The 17,584-nt window shown below is 45.6% G+C and overlaps 1 protein-coding gene across 1 annotated transcript in view; it reads left to right on the forward strand.

Moving 5' to 3' along the window:
* Window positions 1–9,621: 9,621 nt before the first annotated feature.
* Window positions 9,622–17,584, forward strand: part of CREG2 (cellular repressor of E1A stimulated genes 2) — a 38,358-nt gene continuing 30,395 nt past the window's right edge. The window contains exons 1-2 of the mRNA XM_046662247.1: window positions 9,622–10,168; window positions 12,429–12,598. Coding sequence (XP_046518203.1) covers window positions 9,752–10,168; window positions 12,429–12,598 — 587 coding nt within the window. The 5' untranslated portion in view covers window positions 9,622–9,751. The remainder of the gene's footprint in view (window positions 10,169–12,428; window positions 12,599–17,584) is intronic.

Consider the following 17,584-nt stretch of genomic DNA (forward strand, 5'->3'; position numbering starts at 1 on the left):
CCCCATCTCCAAATACCATCTCATTGGGGGTTAGAGCCTCAACATGTGAATTTGGGGGAGACACAAGCATTCAGTCTATAATAGTTTTATATAAACTTAAACATACACCCTACTCTATGACCCAGTGATTCTATTCCTAGGTACTTACCCAAAAGAAAGAAATCTTACATTCTCAAAAAATACTTGTCCAGGGTATTTACAGCAGCTTTATTCAAAATAGACAAAAACTGGAAACAGCAATAATATCCATCAATAGGATGAAGAATAAGCCAATTTTATTATATCCACTGTGCTCATCGTCTTGGGCAGCCATAACAAAATACCACAGATTGTGTGGCTTAGCGAGCGGAAATGTATTTTCTCACAGTTTTAGAGGCTGGGAAGTCCTAAATCAAGGTCCCAGCCAATTTGGTTCCTGGTGAGAACTCTCTCGCTGGCTTGCCGATGGCTGCCTTCTCGCAGTCATCACATGGCTTGTCCTCAGCGTGTGTGCTCAGAGAGGGGGAGTTCCCGGTGTCTCTTCTTATAAGGGCACTGATCCTATCAGATTAAGGGCCCATCCTTTTGATGTCATTTAACTTTAATTATTTCATTGTGTTACTGGCTACAAATATAGGTTCCCTACCTGCCACACAAGAGGGGCCAAATAAAAACTGGAACACCAGGCTTATGGGAAGGAAAGTGTTTTTATTTCAGATGACATCAGCCAGGAGATGCGAGTGAGCCCTCAAATTCGTCTTGTCTCTTCTCGTCTCCCTGAAAGATCAGGGGCAAGGGGTTTTTCAAGGTTGCAAGGAATGTTTCTGCTTGTGAGGGGTTGGGGGGAGTCTGTGGCCTTGCTGGTTGGAGCTTTCCCACCAGCCTGTGTTCTGCCTTGGGAGGCTGCTTACAGGGAGGAGGATAATAAGGGAATTTGTAGGTGGAAAACCTTGACTGTCTGTCTCCATGGCGGATAGTGGATTCTGGAACCAGGGAGCCAGGGAGTAAGCAGGGAATGAGTGCTTTGGTTTTAACCCCATATATGCTGGGTTTAATGTGGAGAAACCGATGTCAGGGCTAATTAGAGGCCTATTCCTAAATACAGCCCTACTCAGGTTAGAGCTCAAACATGTGAATTTGGGGAGCACACAAACATTCAGTACATAACAATAAATTATCTAAAATATAGCACAAAGAGACTACACATATGAAAGACAGGTTAGAGACATTAATCAGAGAGAGAGTCTTAAGAATGGGAAAGAGGCAATATTTAAGGAGGTAGTTGTTGAGAATTTTCCAGAACTGATGAAAGACACCCAACAAATTCCAGGAATAATAAAAGGAAAGAAAGAAGGAAGGAAGAAACTCACACCTAGACACATACCAAAGGCATAGAGAAGAGTTTAAAAGCCACAAGAGAAATAAAGAGAGGTTATCTTCAAAGGAGTGACAGTGAGACTGAAATCTGCCTTCTCGATCTTGACAGTGGAAACCAAAGTGGGACGATAGCCCTAACATGTTGAAAACATACCTACTAGCCTAAAATTCTACACTCAGCAGACATATTTTCTATGAATGAAAGAGAAATACATTTCAGGCAAACAAAAGAGAGTCTGCCACTAGTAGATGCTCATTAAAGGAAATTCTAAAGAATGTACTTCAGGAAGAAAGAAAGTGATCCTAAATGGAATGTCTGAGATGCAAGGAAGGATGAAGAGTAAGGAAACTGGAAAATATATAGCTAAATCTAAATAAACGTGGATTGGATAAAATAATAACAATATCTTGTTGGAGTAAGAAAAATAAAGCATTTTAAAAAAACAACAACATGTATGTCAGGAGAAGGCACAGTGTTTTCAACAAAGAGTGATGAATTGATTTGATATCTGTATAGTCAAAATGAACCTCAAATATATACAAAAATTATCTTTAAATGGATTATAGACCTAAACGTAAGAGATAAAACCTTGAAACTTCTAGAATAAAACATCAAAAATCTTTTTCATGAGCTTAGATCAGGCAAAGATTTCTTAGAAAAGATACAGAAAGCACAAACCACAAAAGAAAGAAATTGATAATTTAAATATCATCAAAATTTTTAATGTTTGCTCTTCAAAGGACACTGTTAAGAAAATGAAAATAAAAGCCACAGACTGGGAGAAAATATTTGCAAAATATATACCTGATAAAGGACTGGTATGGAGAATATATAAAATAACTCTCACAACTCAATGATAAGACATACAGCCAGATTTTTAAATGAGCAAATATTTAAACTGACACTTCACCAAAGAAGATATACAAAAAGTCAGTATGTGAAAAGCTGTTCAACTTAATAGACATTAGGGAAATGTAAATTAAAACTACAGTGAAATATCACTACACACCCACTAGAATGGCTAAAATTTAAAAGCCACAAAATACCAAGTGTTGACAAGGATTTGGAGCAACAGGAACCGTCGTATAGTGTCAGTGGGCAAATAAAATGGTATATCCACTTTGGAAAAAAAGCTTGACGATTCATTACAATGAGAAACATATAGTTATCCTACAACCCAGCAATCCTACTCTTTAGTATTTACCCAAGATAAATGAAAACGCGTCCCCACAAAGACTTGTATGTGAATATTATTAGCTGCTTTATTCATAATAGCCACAAAAAAGGGGAGACAATCCAAATATCCATCAACTGATGAATAAATAGACAAATGTGGTATATCCACACAAGGGAATATTATTCACCAATAAAAAGGGGAAACACTACTGATACACGGAACAACATGGATCGATTTCAATAGTATGCTAAGTAAAAGAAGCCAGACACAGGGAACTAATCTGAAAAAGGCAAAACTATAGTGAAATGAAGCCGATTGAGGCCAAGGGGTGGTGAATGGGATAGGCTGCAAAGGGACCTGCGAGAACTTTTTGGGATGATAAAAATATTCTATAGTTTGACTACGGAGGTGATTACACAACTGCACATTTTGTCAAAGCATATCAAACAATGAACTTAAAACTGGTGGATTTTATGGTGTGCAAATTATTCTTTGGTAAAGTTGCCTATTGAAAAGTCATTTATATTTTTATATATCAGCAACAATCTTTTATAACATGGAATTTTAGAAGGTGCCATTTATAATGATATCAAAAAATCTGAGGTGCTTGGAAATTAACAAAATACATTAAAGAATTCTATGAGAAAAGTATACATATTGAGAAACACTGAAGAATATCTAAATAAATGAGGCAACATTTCATATTTATATTTTACATTTATATTCCATGCAACAGGTTCTTTTTTAAAGTGTTGAAATGCAAAGACTCAAGAAGTAGAATTCACGTGGGCAGGGCATGGCCTAGCGGATATAAAGACTTGCTATAAAGCCTTTGTAACTAAGATGATATAGTGTTAGTGATGAGATAGGTAGACTAATGGAACATGATAGAGAGAACAGAAACGAACAGAAACAGAACCAAACATATATGACATTTGACATATGAAAGAAGTGACACTGCAGAGCCGTGGGGAAAAGATGAACTTTTCAATAAACGGTGCTGCCACAATTGAGTATCTTCATGGGGAAGAAGTGAAATTGGATCTCTACCTCATACGGTACAACAAAATTAATTCAATGTATGTTGAAGACCTAAATATGAAAGGTAAAACTATAAGATAATCTTTTAGAAAATCTTAACAAGACCCCCAAAAAACTAACTTAAATGAAAAGTCTGATAAATTGGATTATATTAAACTTAAGACCCTATTAAGAGAGTAAAACAGACAAGTGAATCAGTCGGGGTTCTCCAGAGAAACAGAACCAATAGGATACACATAGAAATACAGAAAGAGATCTATTACAAGGGATTAGCTCACGTGATTACGGAGGCTGAGAAGTCCCGCAATCTGCCATCCGCAAGTTACAGGTCCAGGAAAGCCAGTGGTGTAGTTTAGACCAAACTTGAAGGCCTGAGAACCAGGGGTAGCAATGGTGTAAGCTTCAGTCCAGCCCGAAGGTCTGAGACCAGGAGTGCTGATGTCAGAAGGCAGGAGAAGATGGACATCCCAGCTCAGGCAGAGAGAAAATTCGTCCCTCCTCTGCCTTTTTGCTCTATTCAGGCCCTCAAGGGTTGGATGATGCCCACCTGCATTGATGAGGGTGATCTTCTTTACTCAGTCTGATTCAAATGCTAATCTCTTCCAGAAACACCCTCACAGACACAACCAGAAATAATGTTTTACCGGCTATCAGGGTACCCCTTAGCCCAGTCAAACTGACACATAAAATTAACCATCACAACAAGCCGAAGACAACTTGTGACACATGAGAACACCAAAAGACTGGAATATAGATAATAAAATTAATTCTTACAAATCAACACAAAAAAACACAGACAACTCAATATAAGTCGGCAAAAGACATTATTAGGCATTTCACAAAAGGGAATATCCCACTGGCCAATAAATGTATGAAAAGACGATCAATCACATTAGTCATTAAAATAAAAATGAGATATCATTACTCATCCACCACATTAGGGGGGGAAAATAAAAAACAGAAAACCCAACAACAATCTGTGTGTTGACGAGAATGTGGAGCAATCGGAACTCTCATATGCTGATAGCAGCAATATAAATTGGTACAATCATTTTGGTTACCAGTTTGACCTTATGTAATAAAATTAAGCATTCTCATATTCTAGAACCAGCAACTCCACTACAAGGTATACAGGACTCTAGAGGAACTCTTGGGTGTGTGTGCCAGTGCCTTAGCTTAGGTGCCTCCAGAGAGTGGAGCCTGAGACAAGGACTTGCACACAGGTGGTTTACTCTGGGATATAGTCCTAAAGAACAGGAGTGGGGGCCTAGAATGATTGGAACATGGAGGAAGGAAAGCCATTCTAAGGGTGCATCATGAGTCGGTTACCAGTGTGAACACCCGAGGCTCAATCCTGTTGGACACTCACTGAGGAACTGTGTAGAGTCATCTTCAGAATTGTCTGCTTGTGACTTGGAAGTGAGGAGCATTTATCCTCTGGCTCCTGTCCCCACTGGTCAAAGCTGTCCCAGTGGGTATGAATGTTCTGCACTCCTAGTTTTCAGATGGCTTGAGTGGAACCCAAAAGATGTCCACACAGCAATTGGCCAAGAGGTCTTGTGGCAGAAAGTGAGGGCTACGTAGGACAGCTGAGGTGACCTGCCATCAGTCCACACCCACGTGTAGTCAGTTACCACAGCAACAATTGGAGAAAACAGACGGGCTGAGAGGAAGTGAGATAGGGCATAAAAGATGCAACACACCAGAATACAACAATGTTCATAGCAGGGTTGTTTGTACCAGCAAGAACCTCGAAACCCAGGCGTCCACTGTATGTTAATGTTTCTAGCTTCTGTAACGTGATGCTGTAACATCTGCCCTGCGTGCGCATGCCGCACACACCTCCTTCTGGACAACCTGGTAGCATGCTCGAGTCTTCCCACCGTGGCCTCCTCGTCACTGCCCGTCCTCAGGAGGAGTGCTCCCAGGAGTCCTCCTGCGGATGCACTTCTGAAATACAAACCTAACAACCCAGAGCCCACACCACTCCCACTGCCTCCTTTATGGTTCTCACACTCCAGGCCACTATCCACCTGCCCTAATCACCCCAGGCCCAGGTACCAGACAGCCAGGGACAGCCCTGTGTCCCAAAGCCCTGATATTATTCAAACTAGCCAACCCTGAGCCTGCTCAGCCCTCCTCTCCTATTCCTTCCCGCAGAAACCGTGATAAATGCGCTTGCCCGTAGCGCCCCCTCTCCGTCTGCATCCCAGCTGACCCTGTGCTCCCTCATGAGGCCTCCGGTGACATGACATGTGCTCCCTCTCTTGGGATCTACGTACAAAGAGAATAAATTACCTTTTCAATGGCAGTCATCTCCTGATCTGTTGGCCTCACCATATCTGAATAATAAAACCTATTAAAACACCCACTGACAATAGAACAGTGGAAAAATTAGTCACTCAGCCACACAATGGAATACATACAGCCGTAGATACACAGTATTCACAAACAACAAAGCGAGGATGATTCTCACAAACGTAATTTTGACTGAAAGTAGAAAGACACAAAAAATATGTAAAGTGTCATTTCACTGATATAAAGTTCAAATAGATAAAACTAATCTATAATAGTTAGGGATGCATACATAGGAGGTAAAACTATAAAGAAAAGCAAAGAAATGTCTCTCACAAATGTCAGGATAGTAATTATCTCTGGGGGAGGAGGCGGGGACGGTGATGAGAGGCATATAGAGCACTTCCAGTGAGCTGTACCATGTTAACATGGGTTTTCTGTTTAGCGATTCTTTAAATTGTACATATATGTTTTATGCATTTTCTGCATATGTCAACTCTCTCAGTTAAAATGTGTTAAAATGATTATCATGGAGATTGATGAACAGATAGAGAGATAGATACATAGATAGAGAGTGACAATACAAATACAGCAAAATGTTCATTGCAGAGCCCGTCCGGCGGCCGTGGATGCTCACCGTCTGTGGACCACGAAGAGGCCAGCATCACTGCGGCAGAGTCTGCGAGGGAGGGCCAGTGGCAAGAGACGGAAAGAGAGAGAAAAGCAGGGGCCAGGTTACAAAGGACCTGTATGTTGGGTTAAGGATCTTGGACTTTATCCTGTTGGCAATGAGAAGCCATTGAAGGATTTATAGCAAGGGAATGATGAGAAATCCAATGAGACATTATGAGGGATTGAGCCAAGTTAGTGAGAGAAAGCAAGGAAAGAAGTGAACAGATGTTAAGAGATTTAAAATATTAAAGAGATAAAATACTCAGGTCATGGTGAAAGATTAGGCGAGATTATGTCTGTTTCAAACACAAGGTGACACCTAGGTTTCTGCTTTGAGTGACGGTGTCCACAACAGACACTGAGGCCGTACACTGAGGTGTAAACCCAGGGGGAGCAGTGACTTTGGAAGGAGAACATGTTGATGTCAAGTCCAAAACTGAAGGGGCTGAGAGTTTCCCTTATGTGCAAACTAAACATTAGCCTGCCACGAGTGCATCTGTGTGTGCATGTGTCTGTCTGTCTGTACTTACAGAAGAATTCAAGATTCCTGGGTCAGAGAAATGGCCCATTTATTACTCAAAGAAAAAGACAACAGCCAGAGCAATATCTTACATCGCTTCCCCACATCCCGGTCTTCACAGGATGATACAATGAAGGTCAGATGCCACCCGTATGTGCACCTGTCGGTGGAGAGGCACTCTGAAATTATGAGACTCAGCTTTTGTCAGGGCTGCTGGTGACACCCCGCAATGGAAGCAAATCTTCTGGAAAGGTGGGGAAGCAGTCTTTAGGTTTATCACCCTGAAGAGTAAGCAAGTGTCTCTGGGGAGAGGAAGGAAGGGCTTTATCTTTACCACCTGGGATGTCTCTGGGGAAATAGGCCTCTAACTCTCTCCAGAAGGATACACCACCTCTAGCTTGTCAAGAGTATTAAGCAGGCCTGGACCCTGTTGGAACACAAGAAATCCACAGAGAATTGTCTCCCGAAAGCTGAGTGTGAAACACCTGTTAGATATTCAGGGGCAAATGGCCAGAAGGCAGATCCCAGTGACTACCATTTTCTGAGCATTTACCCTGTCCTGGCATGTGTTACGTGATGGAGTTTGAGAGTGACTTTTGTTCACCTTCTTAAATCCCTTTTGACTTTGGATCTAATTGGGAAATAAAACACAGGAATCAGAAAGCTTAATAGAGAAAAAGATAGTCGGGACAATTTTGACCAACTAGGACTCCAATTAGGTTCTGCCAGCAAACTTACTCCCTCAGTCATAGAGAGAACAGGGCAGCCACACACCTGCTCCAGGGGCAGCCCAGCTCAGACATGGCAGAAGAGAAGAGTGGACAGACCATTCAAAAGAGAAAAGAATAACCCTGCTGAGGCTGAGACAGCATGTTGAGTTCCTCTTCCCAAACTCATCCACCAGATGAGGAGCCTGGAGTAAGAGGATAGTCAAAAGCCTGCAATATTCCTCCATATTTTCCCTTTCCAGGGATTAGACTGTACATTCCATCTCTCCTGTGCAAATATAAAGGGTGGATGATATTCATCCCCCATCAGAAAGTACTTCACACCTGATACCCCATGTGGTAATCACAACCACCTGGTGAGGTAGACCGCACTGTCTTCATTTTGCAGACCCAGCTAGTAGGTGATAGAGCAGGGTTTGGATTCACTTGAATCCAGAGCCCATGTTTTAATGACTTGTTATGTGCATCTCCATGGCTGCAAGACATATCATTCCAGGGATGGGGAGAGAGAAAGTGAGCAAGAGCACTAAGCAGGAAATTTTCGTTGTCAAGTCAGCAGCATAAAAGGATGGCGGAAGCCACCAGAGTAGATGAGATCACTCAGAGTACAGAGAAGAAAAGGCTAGAGACAGAAGTCCTCTTAGAATGTCAATGTGCAGCAGTGGACAGAGTAGGGGATCTGTGAAGGAGACTGAGAAAGAGCAGCCAGAGAGGTAAGAAGAGACCCCAAGGAGGAGAGAGGGGTCAGCTGCACAGAAGGCTGCAGGGAGCTCCAGTAGACAAAGCCAGAAAGAGGGCACCCTGAAAGGTGACCAGGGTGGGACCGGGAGCCAGCTTGGAGGGCACTGAGGAGATTAAGTAGAATTTAAGAAAAATGGCTTGAATGGTAAACAGTGGATCCTCTAGTTACTGCAGAATGTAACATTTATCAAAATGTCTTTAAAAATCCTAGTGCTGGTGCAAGTTATTTTCATCCATAACAAATTTGAAGGAGGGTTGTTAGACGCTAGGTAGAAAATCTATAGCAGAAAATGCCTCCTAGGGAGCCTGTTATGGGTACCATAAGCAGAGGTTTAAAAAGTGTGAAAAATTCTAAATTATTTTGATATCTATAAAACTTTATTACTGAAAACAACCCGAATTTCCATCAATAAGAGAATGTTTTAAATCGTGGGACACAGAATTCTCTGCCCACTCCATCCCAGCCCCGTTCTCTCTGGGCGCTGACCTTTATTTTAGGTTATGTGTAGACACCTTGATTTTGCTTTTAGAAGAACTGGAGGCAGTGCCCTCCTGTCATAACAAAGCATATGACCATCATTGTCCTTACAGAGCTTTGGCATGAGAGGGACTTGATGCTAATCTTACCTTCACTGTTCACTCAGTTCCTCTTCTATAAGATGATGATAAAAATCCCTACCTTTGTCTTTTTAACAAAATGTAATGCTTTCTCCCTGCCACGCACTGTTCTAAGCCTTTCCAAATATTAATTCATTTAATCCTCCCCTCCCTCACCCCTATGACACTATTTTCTTCGTTCTCTAATGAGGGAACTGGGGCACAGAAAGGTTAAGTGACTCAGCAGGGTCACACAGCTCGGTGAGTGGAGGAGTGTATTGAGCCAGGATTTGAACGCCCACCATCTGACGGCAGAGCCTGTGCCAATCCAGCAGGAAACGAGCCCACGCCCGGACCTGGCACGCGATGAGGACTCTGCACACGGCGACTGCAGTCTGTGCCGCGTTGGAGTGGAATCTGGTCTTCCGGGAGCCTCGACTTCTCGGCGTGGCACGCGGCGGCGCGGGCATCCCCAGGTGGGCGGGGGACCTCCCCCACCGGGCATCCTGCGGGGGTCGGAAGCTCGTGCCAGCGCCCGCATCCGCCGCAGGGGGGCGCTGCCGCCCTCGCAGGCCGCTGGCGCGCTGCTGGCGGTCCCCGCGGCAGGACGCGCCGCCTGCAAGATGTCCGTGCGCCGCGGAGAGCGGCCGGCGCGGCCCGGGACCCGCCTCTCCTGGCTGCTGTGCTGCAGCGCCCTGCTGTCCCCGGCCGCGGGCTACGTGATCGTGAGCTCGGTGTCCTGGGCCGTCACCAATGAGGTGGACGAGGAGCTGGACAGCGCCTCCACCGAGGAGGCACTGCCCGCGCTGCTGGAGGACTCGGGCAGCATCTGGCAGCAGAGCTTCCCGGCCTCGGCGCACAAGGAGGACGCGCACCTGCCGCCCCCGGCGGGCGCCGCCCGCGCCAGACCGCCGCCCGCGCCGCCCGGGATGTTCTCCTACCCGCGCGAGAGCGGCCCGAGGCTGCGCCCGGGCACCGCCCGCTTCCTGGCCCACGCCAGCGCCTGGGGCTGTCTGGCCACCGTGTCCGCCCACGAGAAGGTAAGACGCCCGGCCGCAGCGCGGGGCAGGTGCATGCCTCGCAGTGGTCTGGCGCTCAGGCGGCGCGCCCAGGGGCCAGGGAGTTGCTAGCGACCGCTCACGTACTCGAATTCAGGTCTAACAGACGTGCCAGTGGGCTGGTTTGGACCGTGGACACTGTGTAAATAATGGAACCACACCATGCTTGGGTTAGCCTGGGAAAGTGGTGGTGGTGGTGGTGGTGGGCGGGGGCGCGGAGCGGGGGAGGAGAGTGGCTGACAACCAGGCTTCCTGCCAGGTGGATGGGGACTGAAGCGTAGTCTTGAGATGCTCAGTCAGAGACGTACAAATAACCAGCTCTTTACCAGAGACCTGGACAGAAACAGCCAGAGCAGCCTTTGGAATCACTGAGTAGGCGCGCACAGCCCCTCCCAGCCCGCAGCACCCGCCAGTAACCTGAACTTTCCCGTCACCTGCTGACACCGAACCCAAGCGGGACTGGGAGAAAGACGCTACCCCGGGCTTTGGTGGAAGTTTACATTTTAAAAAATGGAACTCAAGAACTTTTCTGGGAAGGAGGCTTATTGTGCAAAAATCTGGAATGAGCTGTTATCAGTGGCAATCTTTATGGTTCAGTTCACACATGTTTTACTCGTCTGTTAGACGCGATTCCACCTTAAGCCAGAGTGACATAGATAAATGATGAGAATGTCACATCCATAAGTACACCCTCCAGAAAGCTTTTGGGGCTGTTAAGATCAATGTAAGGATTTTATTACAGGGCAATAATGTGAACTCCTACTTATTTCATATAAAAAAATTAATATTTTATGGAATGTATAGGTCCTTGGCCAGGGGGCAGGTTCCTGCCCCAGCTCTGGGTCTCACGTGCTCTGAGACTGTGGCCCAGTCACTGGGTTCTCCACTTTGCTTTCCTCATCTATGAAATTAAGTGGCTGACTAGGAATAGGTAGTTTTGAAGGTCCTTGGTTGCTTAAAAAAGAGATCAAAATCACAACTTTATTCCAATTATGGCAATGATCTTAACCTCTTTCACAGCATCCACATAGTTTTCAGTTATATATTATGCTCCTAAGACACACCTTAAGAAGATATGAAGCTTAAATATGAAGATCATCTTGGTTTAAAACACGGATTGTTGCAAGCAGTTAAAAGTCTAATGCCAATGTACTAAAGATATTTTGACTTTCGACATCCCTTTTCTTAGCTTCGTTAGTAGTGCCCTTTTCCAATATTGACATTTAATCTAAACTCAATAAATTCAGAGAGCATTTGCCACATGCCTGCCCCGGGTGCAAAGCATGAGTCTAGGCAGCTTAGGACAAGCTGGAAAACAGAATCTTGTGAATGGGCTTGTATTACCATTTTCGAGGACTGCTTAACATCGTGTTTTCTTAAAAGATTAAAGCCATCCCTTATCACAATTCTACACACCGTTGTCATGCAACACTTCAAAGACAAAGACAGCCTCTGAGTTGTGAGCTAAGTAACGACGAGGAACACTCTATAAAGGGTAAAGCTCATGAAGATTGAGATGCTGGACCCAGCAGGGTTTGGGAAAACCAAAGAAATATGTGTGGATGTGTCTGAGAATTTCACCCATCGACTAGATGATCGTGAACAAAAATTGGCGTAGCATTTTTCTGTGGTTTCCTTTAAGCTAAAAGGGTGAGAAAACCAATTTCCCATAAGTTCCTGCATTCTATAATGAAATATTGTTGATTACAAGAAAAAATGTGACTAATAAGTAAAAGTGGTGTGGCCCTAAAAGAAACAGTAATAGAATGTTCCTGGAGTCCAAAGGTCAGGTAAGATGTTAAAGTTAAGACTTAAAGTCTATCCCCAAATCTGCCAAAACCTTCGGGGAGGCGGTGGAAGCAGTGGGCTCCCAGGGCCAGCTCGTGGGAGCGGTTTTAGCGCCCCTCCGTGAATTTCATTGCCGCTCCCCCAAACAACTTCACATTTAATAAGGTGAGTGTGTTTGCTAGGTAAGTGCAGCTTCAAGAATAATCTCCTAACCATCCCTTCCGAACAGAATGCCACTGCTAAGCTCCTCTCTAGAAATTCTGGAGCCATCACTGGGTGAATTGGGCACATTGGGAACCTCGGTGCCTCAGTGTCCTGCCTGTGAAAACCCTGGTGGTGCCGTGCTTCCTCACATCCCCGGGGCTGTATTTCTTGGCCAGAGACACAAGCTAAGCTCCCAGCTCAGGTCAGCCCACAACTGTACATTGAAAAACCCTTTTTTGGTGTCTGTCAGATCCCAGGACTGCCATTTGGGAACTGCCTGCCCATCAGCGACGGCCCCTTGAACAACAGCACTGGGACTCCTTTCTTCTATGTGACGCCCAAGGACCCCGTGGTGGCCGACCTGATGAAGAACCCCATGGCCTCCCTCCTGCTGCCGGAATCGGAAGGAGAGTTCTGCAGGTAGATGAGGGTTTGGCCTCACCACAGAGGTCCTCTGCTTAAAGCAGAGCGGCTGGGGGATGCGGTGGGGGGCTCGTCTCTGGGTCGCATGACTTTAACAGCGCCCTGAGATGCAAAATGATGTCTTCACCAGCCTGAAGTGGAAAGAGTATACCCTTGGAATCAGATAACTAGGATTCCAGCACTCACCAAGCTGTGTGAACTGGGGCAAGTTACTTAGCCTTTGGGAGCCTCAGTTTCCTCATCTGCAAGATAGGAATAATAATTTCTACCTGATAGGGTTATTGAGAGGGTTGCAAATAATTGCAGGGTGTCTTGTGCAGTCAGTCCTGGGTGCGTAAATGGTGGCTCTTGTTATGGTGGGAGTAGGGGGAGGTTGGTGAAGGAAGAGCCACTAGTTTGTCTCCAAGGCACGTGCAGCATAGTCTATTTACTATTTACAAATTAATTTCTATCCCCCTTGGAGAGAAGTGTGTGATAAAGACCCAGAATCCTTTAGTACGCTTTCTCCAAAGCTCTCTAAAAGAAAAGACGCTTAAGCACGAAGGGAACGCTGAAACATCACCTTTGTCTGCATTCAAAATGTAAGCTTGAAATCAGATCCTTCCAGAGAGATGTGGCATGGAGCTTGTGTGGGGGCTGCCTGTGGGGGGCACTCGTGAGGGGCGGCAGACACAGCAGGCGGCCTCTGGCGAGTCCCTTACCCCCAGGGCCTCGGTTGCTTGACCTGTAAAATGTACTGACACTTTAGGAACTCAGATAAGATTCATTCCAGCTCCAAAATTCTATTATTCTTTACACAAAGCATGAAAAATATATTCCATTTATTGGCTCTTTGGGGGAGGGGCTGGTAATAATCAGAGCAACAATCCTTTGTAAAATGCAGCCTGGATAAGACCCTGGCGCTCACCCTCGGGACGCTGACAGGGAGACACTCCGTGGGGCTGGAGACAGTTCAGCTGATCCGGCTCCCTATCAGGTATGGCAAGAAGCCAGGAAAAGGAATGTTTCCTTTTCCATGGACTATGCTCTCTGTTCTGGCTAGTCAAGCTTGCTGTTATTAGAATTATATTCCCAGGATACCTTTAGAAACGTCTGAGGCGTTCCTAATTCAGGCATCCTAAAAGCAGTCATGCTGGAGCCTGTTGACCCCAGAACCCGGAGCACATCTGCTCTTGGAGACAGAACATAGAGCAGCGAACCAATCTGCCTCAGCACTCGGCTGTGGAAGGAATTGTCTACTGGAAGGGCCCAGGCAGATGCCAGCAGGAGCTGAAAGCTGGGAGCCGTGAGAAGTCCAGCTCAGAGAGGTCCTCCCTGGGGGATCCAGATCTGTGAGAACTGAGCATACTTCCCTGCGCAGCCTGGAGCCATGTAGGCGGACTGTCTTCATGGCAGGCCACACACAGCAAGTGCAGACATCTGTGCAGCACGCTGGGGTAACCGGACAAGGCCACTCATGGCCAGAGGTGACCACCCAGGCCCCGCTTGGCCACCCCAGGGTATGTCAGCAGACTTGGACCTCTGGCCTGGAGGAGGAGGGGTGAGCGCCACCCGTTGGTACCCTCATGTCTAGAAGCTCATGTGAAACTGCTTCTCAGAACTGCTGCCTCCTCGCACTGCGTAGGCTTCTGAGGTATTAAAATATAACTTAAATAAATACCCACAAAATTAAATTAGCATTAGTAAGCATTACGCCTCAAAGCAAAGGTTACGAGACAATGGGGCTTAGCGTCCACTGCTTTCGGGAGCTGCTCGAGCCCACGTGTGATTCATCTGTGTGAGGCTCACATTCCAGGTTCAGCCTTACATTTTAGCTTTTGCCTCCAGAATCTTGGCAACGTTGAGCACAGAGACTTCATAAGTCAAAGACAGTCTAACACCAGAGTCCAGAAGAAACAAGCCAAGCAGGAGCTCTGGGGCTCCGAGCATGACGAGCCATCACGTAGGGATGTCTGTGGCTAAGAAGGCCCCGACGAGCACCTGCATGAAGTTCAAGGGATGGCCTCACAAGGCCACAACAGGCGGCTGCTCCTGCCTGATCCCAGGCCTGGAGAGATGGCCAGAGACCAGGGTTCATGGTCAAGCACTTCAAAGCATTTCCCACAGAGCAGGGGGATTCAGAAAAATGCCCATTTCTCAAGATGATGATGGTAAAGCAAGGCCACCAGCTCCTTTCACCTTTGGGAGCAGCTCCTCCTCAGAAAAATGAAAATTGCCTCCTTTCTATGAAGCAGGTGTCCTTGTGAATTGAAAACGAGCAACAGCATTTTTACCATCACATTTCATGCATTGCGTGTGCTCACATTCCTCTGCTGGTCTGCGCGACTCAGGAGGGAGTAGATTTTCCGTTTCATTCTAAGTGGGAAGACAAAGCCAGACCAGGCCTCTCCACGTGATGCATCCCAGGGCTCCTGTGGGCCTGGAGGACCATGTCAGGGCTGAGGAGCCCCCAGAAACAGAACCATAAACCAAGGTCAGACAGGGAGGAAGCAACGTGGCTGCTGACGCTCTGAGGAGGAAAGGGGGTGCCTTCTCAGCCGCTTCCTGCGTTGCCCACTGGGCATTTCAGCTGCAAGCCTTCCTCTGCATTCATCAGCTTAGCCCTGGTTCCTGCGAAGTCTGCCCTGGGACAGGCTGGGGAGCTCTCCCTCCTCCAACAGGACACAGCCCAAGAGAAGGAAGCCATCCAACAAACAGGCCAAACACAATTCAGGCCTAAGGGTGAAAGGAGTGCCAGTCTAATGCTACAGCAGGGGCTGAACCGGCCCTCTGTACTTTTGTAGCTTCATTTAGTGTACAAGATAATGGCATGTATAATGTGTCTGTGATTAAGAAGCAGATAGTTAGATTGCAGACAGATGGACAGGTAGATTTATGTGTGCGTGTGTGTACATGTATATACTTCATACATTCAACTGTTGCCTGTTGCCTATCCTGAGAACACATACTACAGTTGCATCCACTGGTCCCTGTTGTCCACTCTCTACCACCTTGACTCCAGCCTCAGTCCAGCAGCTGAAGTAGTCTTGAACCCGAATCGGATCCTGGGGTCCCCCTGCTTAAACCCTTTCATTAGGAAAAACAACCAAATCCTTAATATGGGTGGGAAGGCCCTGCACAGCAGGGCACCTGCCTCCCTCTCAAAATCAGATGATGGTGCCTGATCCTTTGCTCATTGACTTAACATTTGATTTATATCCTAGTTTTGCTACGTTGAGGGCTTTAACCTGAAAGCTTGTTGTAATCAAAGCTGATACATGTGCTTGGCATGTAGCTCAGAGATGCTTTTTTATTGCAATGTTACTGACCTATAACTATAACTGTGTAAGTTTAAGGGGTACAATGTGTTGATTCGATGCGTTTATATATTGCAATGTGATCGCCATCACAGCGTTAGCCAACACCTCCATCACGTCACTTCATCATCGTGTCTTTCTTGTTTTGAGAACGTGTAAGATCCAGTCTCTTAGCAACTTTGAAGTATATAACACAGGAATGTGGGCTATAATCACTATGCTGTGCATTAGATCTCCAGAACTTATTCATCTTCTAATTGCAAGTTTGTACCTTTAACAACATCTTCCCACTTCCCCACACCCAGGCTCTGGTAACCACCATTCTCCTCTCTGTTTCTACAAGTTCGGCTTTTTCAGATTCCACATAAAAATGAGATATACAATATTTGTCTTTCCCTATCTGACTTATCTCCCTTGGCACCATGCCCTCAAGGCCTATCCATGTTGTTGCAAATGGCAAGATTTCCTTCTTTCTCGTGGCTGAATAGTATTCCATTGTATATATAAGAAATGCTTTTCACTCAGTAACCCCCACATGTATGTCTCCCAAAAATGATACTTGGATGTGTTAACTGGTCTGTATGTTAGAGAGAGTTAGAGCTAAACTGACATGGGTGGAGGACGTTGAGTCTCCAAAAATCTCAGGAAGGTTAATCATGAAGAAATACACAGCGGATGTCATTTGCTTAACTGAAGCTGGGAGAGTCCAGTATCTTGAGAATAATGAAAGGAACAAATATTTCTTCATATTTTATAAGTTTATAGGGACCTTAAATAGTTTTTAATGGAATCTATAAAATTCAACCTGGGACACTCCATCCCATCTAGTTATGGATTTTTCCCCAAACTTTTCATCTCCCTGATCCTCTAGTCCCTGAACTGTCCCTAAAATGTCACAATAAAGTTACTGGGTTTAACTGGACACAGTTGTCCTGACTCCTACCCCCGGGAATATTGAATTGAGTGCCGTTACTCTTCCCTTCTTCCTGGAGGAGATCGTTTGGAAAATGAATCTGACCAGGTAATAAGTAGGAGGTGACTTTCTGGACTGAAAAAGGATTGGGTTGGTGGTTTCCACGGGACAGAGCAGCCAAGGAGTAGAACGAAGTGTCTTATCCGCTCAGCACCTCGCCTTTGCTGCTGGTGGACTGGGCAGGGACGGGGAAGGTGTCTGAGATCCTTCCGGCTCCATAGTTTACTGGAGGCAGGATACTCCAAGGATGATAAAAGGCAGAGTAGCACATCTACCACATCTAGATTGCCGTGAGAATGTTACAAAGTATGGACTCCCACAAATTTAGAGTGGCTTGACTTTGGATTGAGCGGAAACAGGATGAGAGGGATGTATGGTAATGACCTGGACAGTCTTGTCTTCTCCCAGCACAAGGACCAGAACCTCTTAGGGCGCAAGCATTCATAGTTTGAAGGAGATCCAGACTGATTCTGACACGCTTTAGGACATTGAGGACATTGGGTGGGTCTTTATACCTTTCCTGGGGTTCCAGGAAAGGTCTGCTGAGAACTGTAATTTAGCCCCAGGATGGCTTGTGTCATCTGTAAAATGAGGTCCAGATTATAGTCTGAGAAACGCAGAACGGGAAGTGGCTTTTCCACCTCATCGGACTTGCATCCATCCAAACCAGAACCTACAAACGTGTCTTGCCTAATTATTGTTCATTTATTTAAA

The sequence above is a fragment of the Equus quagga genome, chromosome 5, assembly GCF_021613505.1.
Source record: "Equus quagga isolate Etosha38 chromosome 5, UCLA_HA_Equagga_1.0, whole genome shotgun sequence".
In the NCBI taxonomy this organism is placed as follows: Eukaryota; Metazoa; Chordata; class Mammalia; order Perissodactyla; family Equidae; genus Equus; species Equus quagga.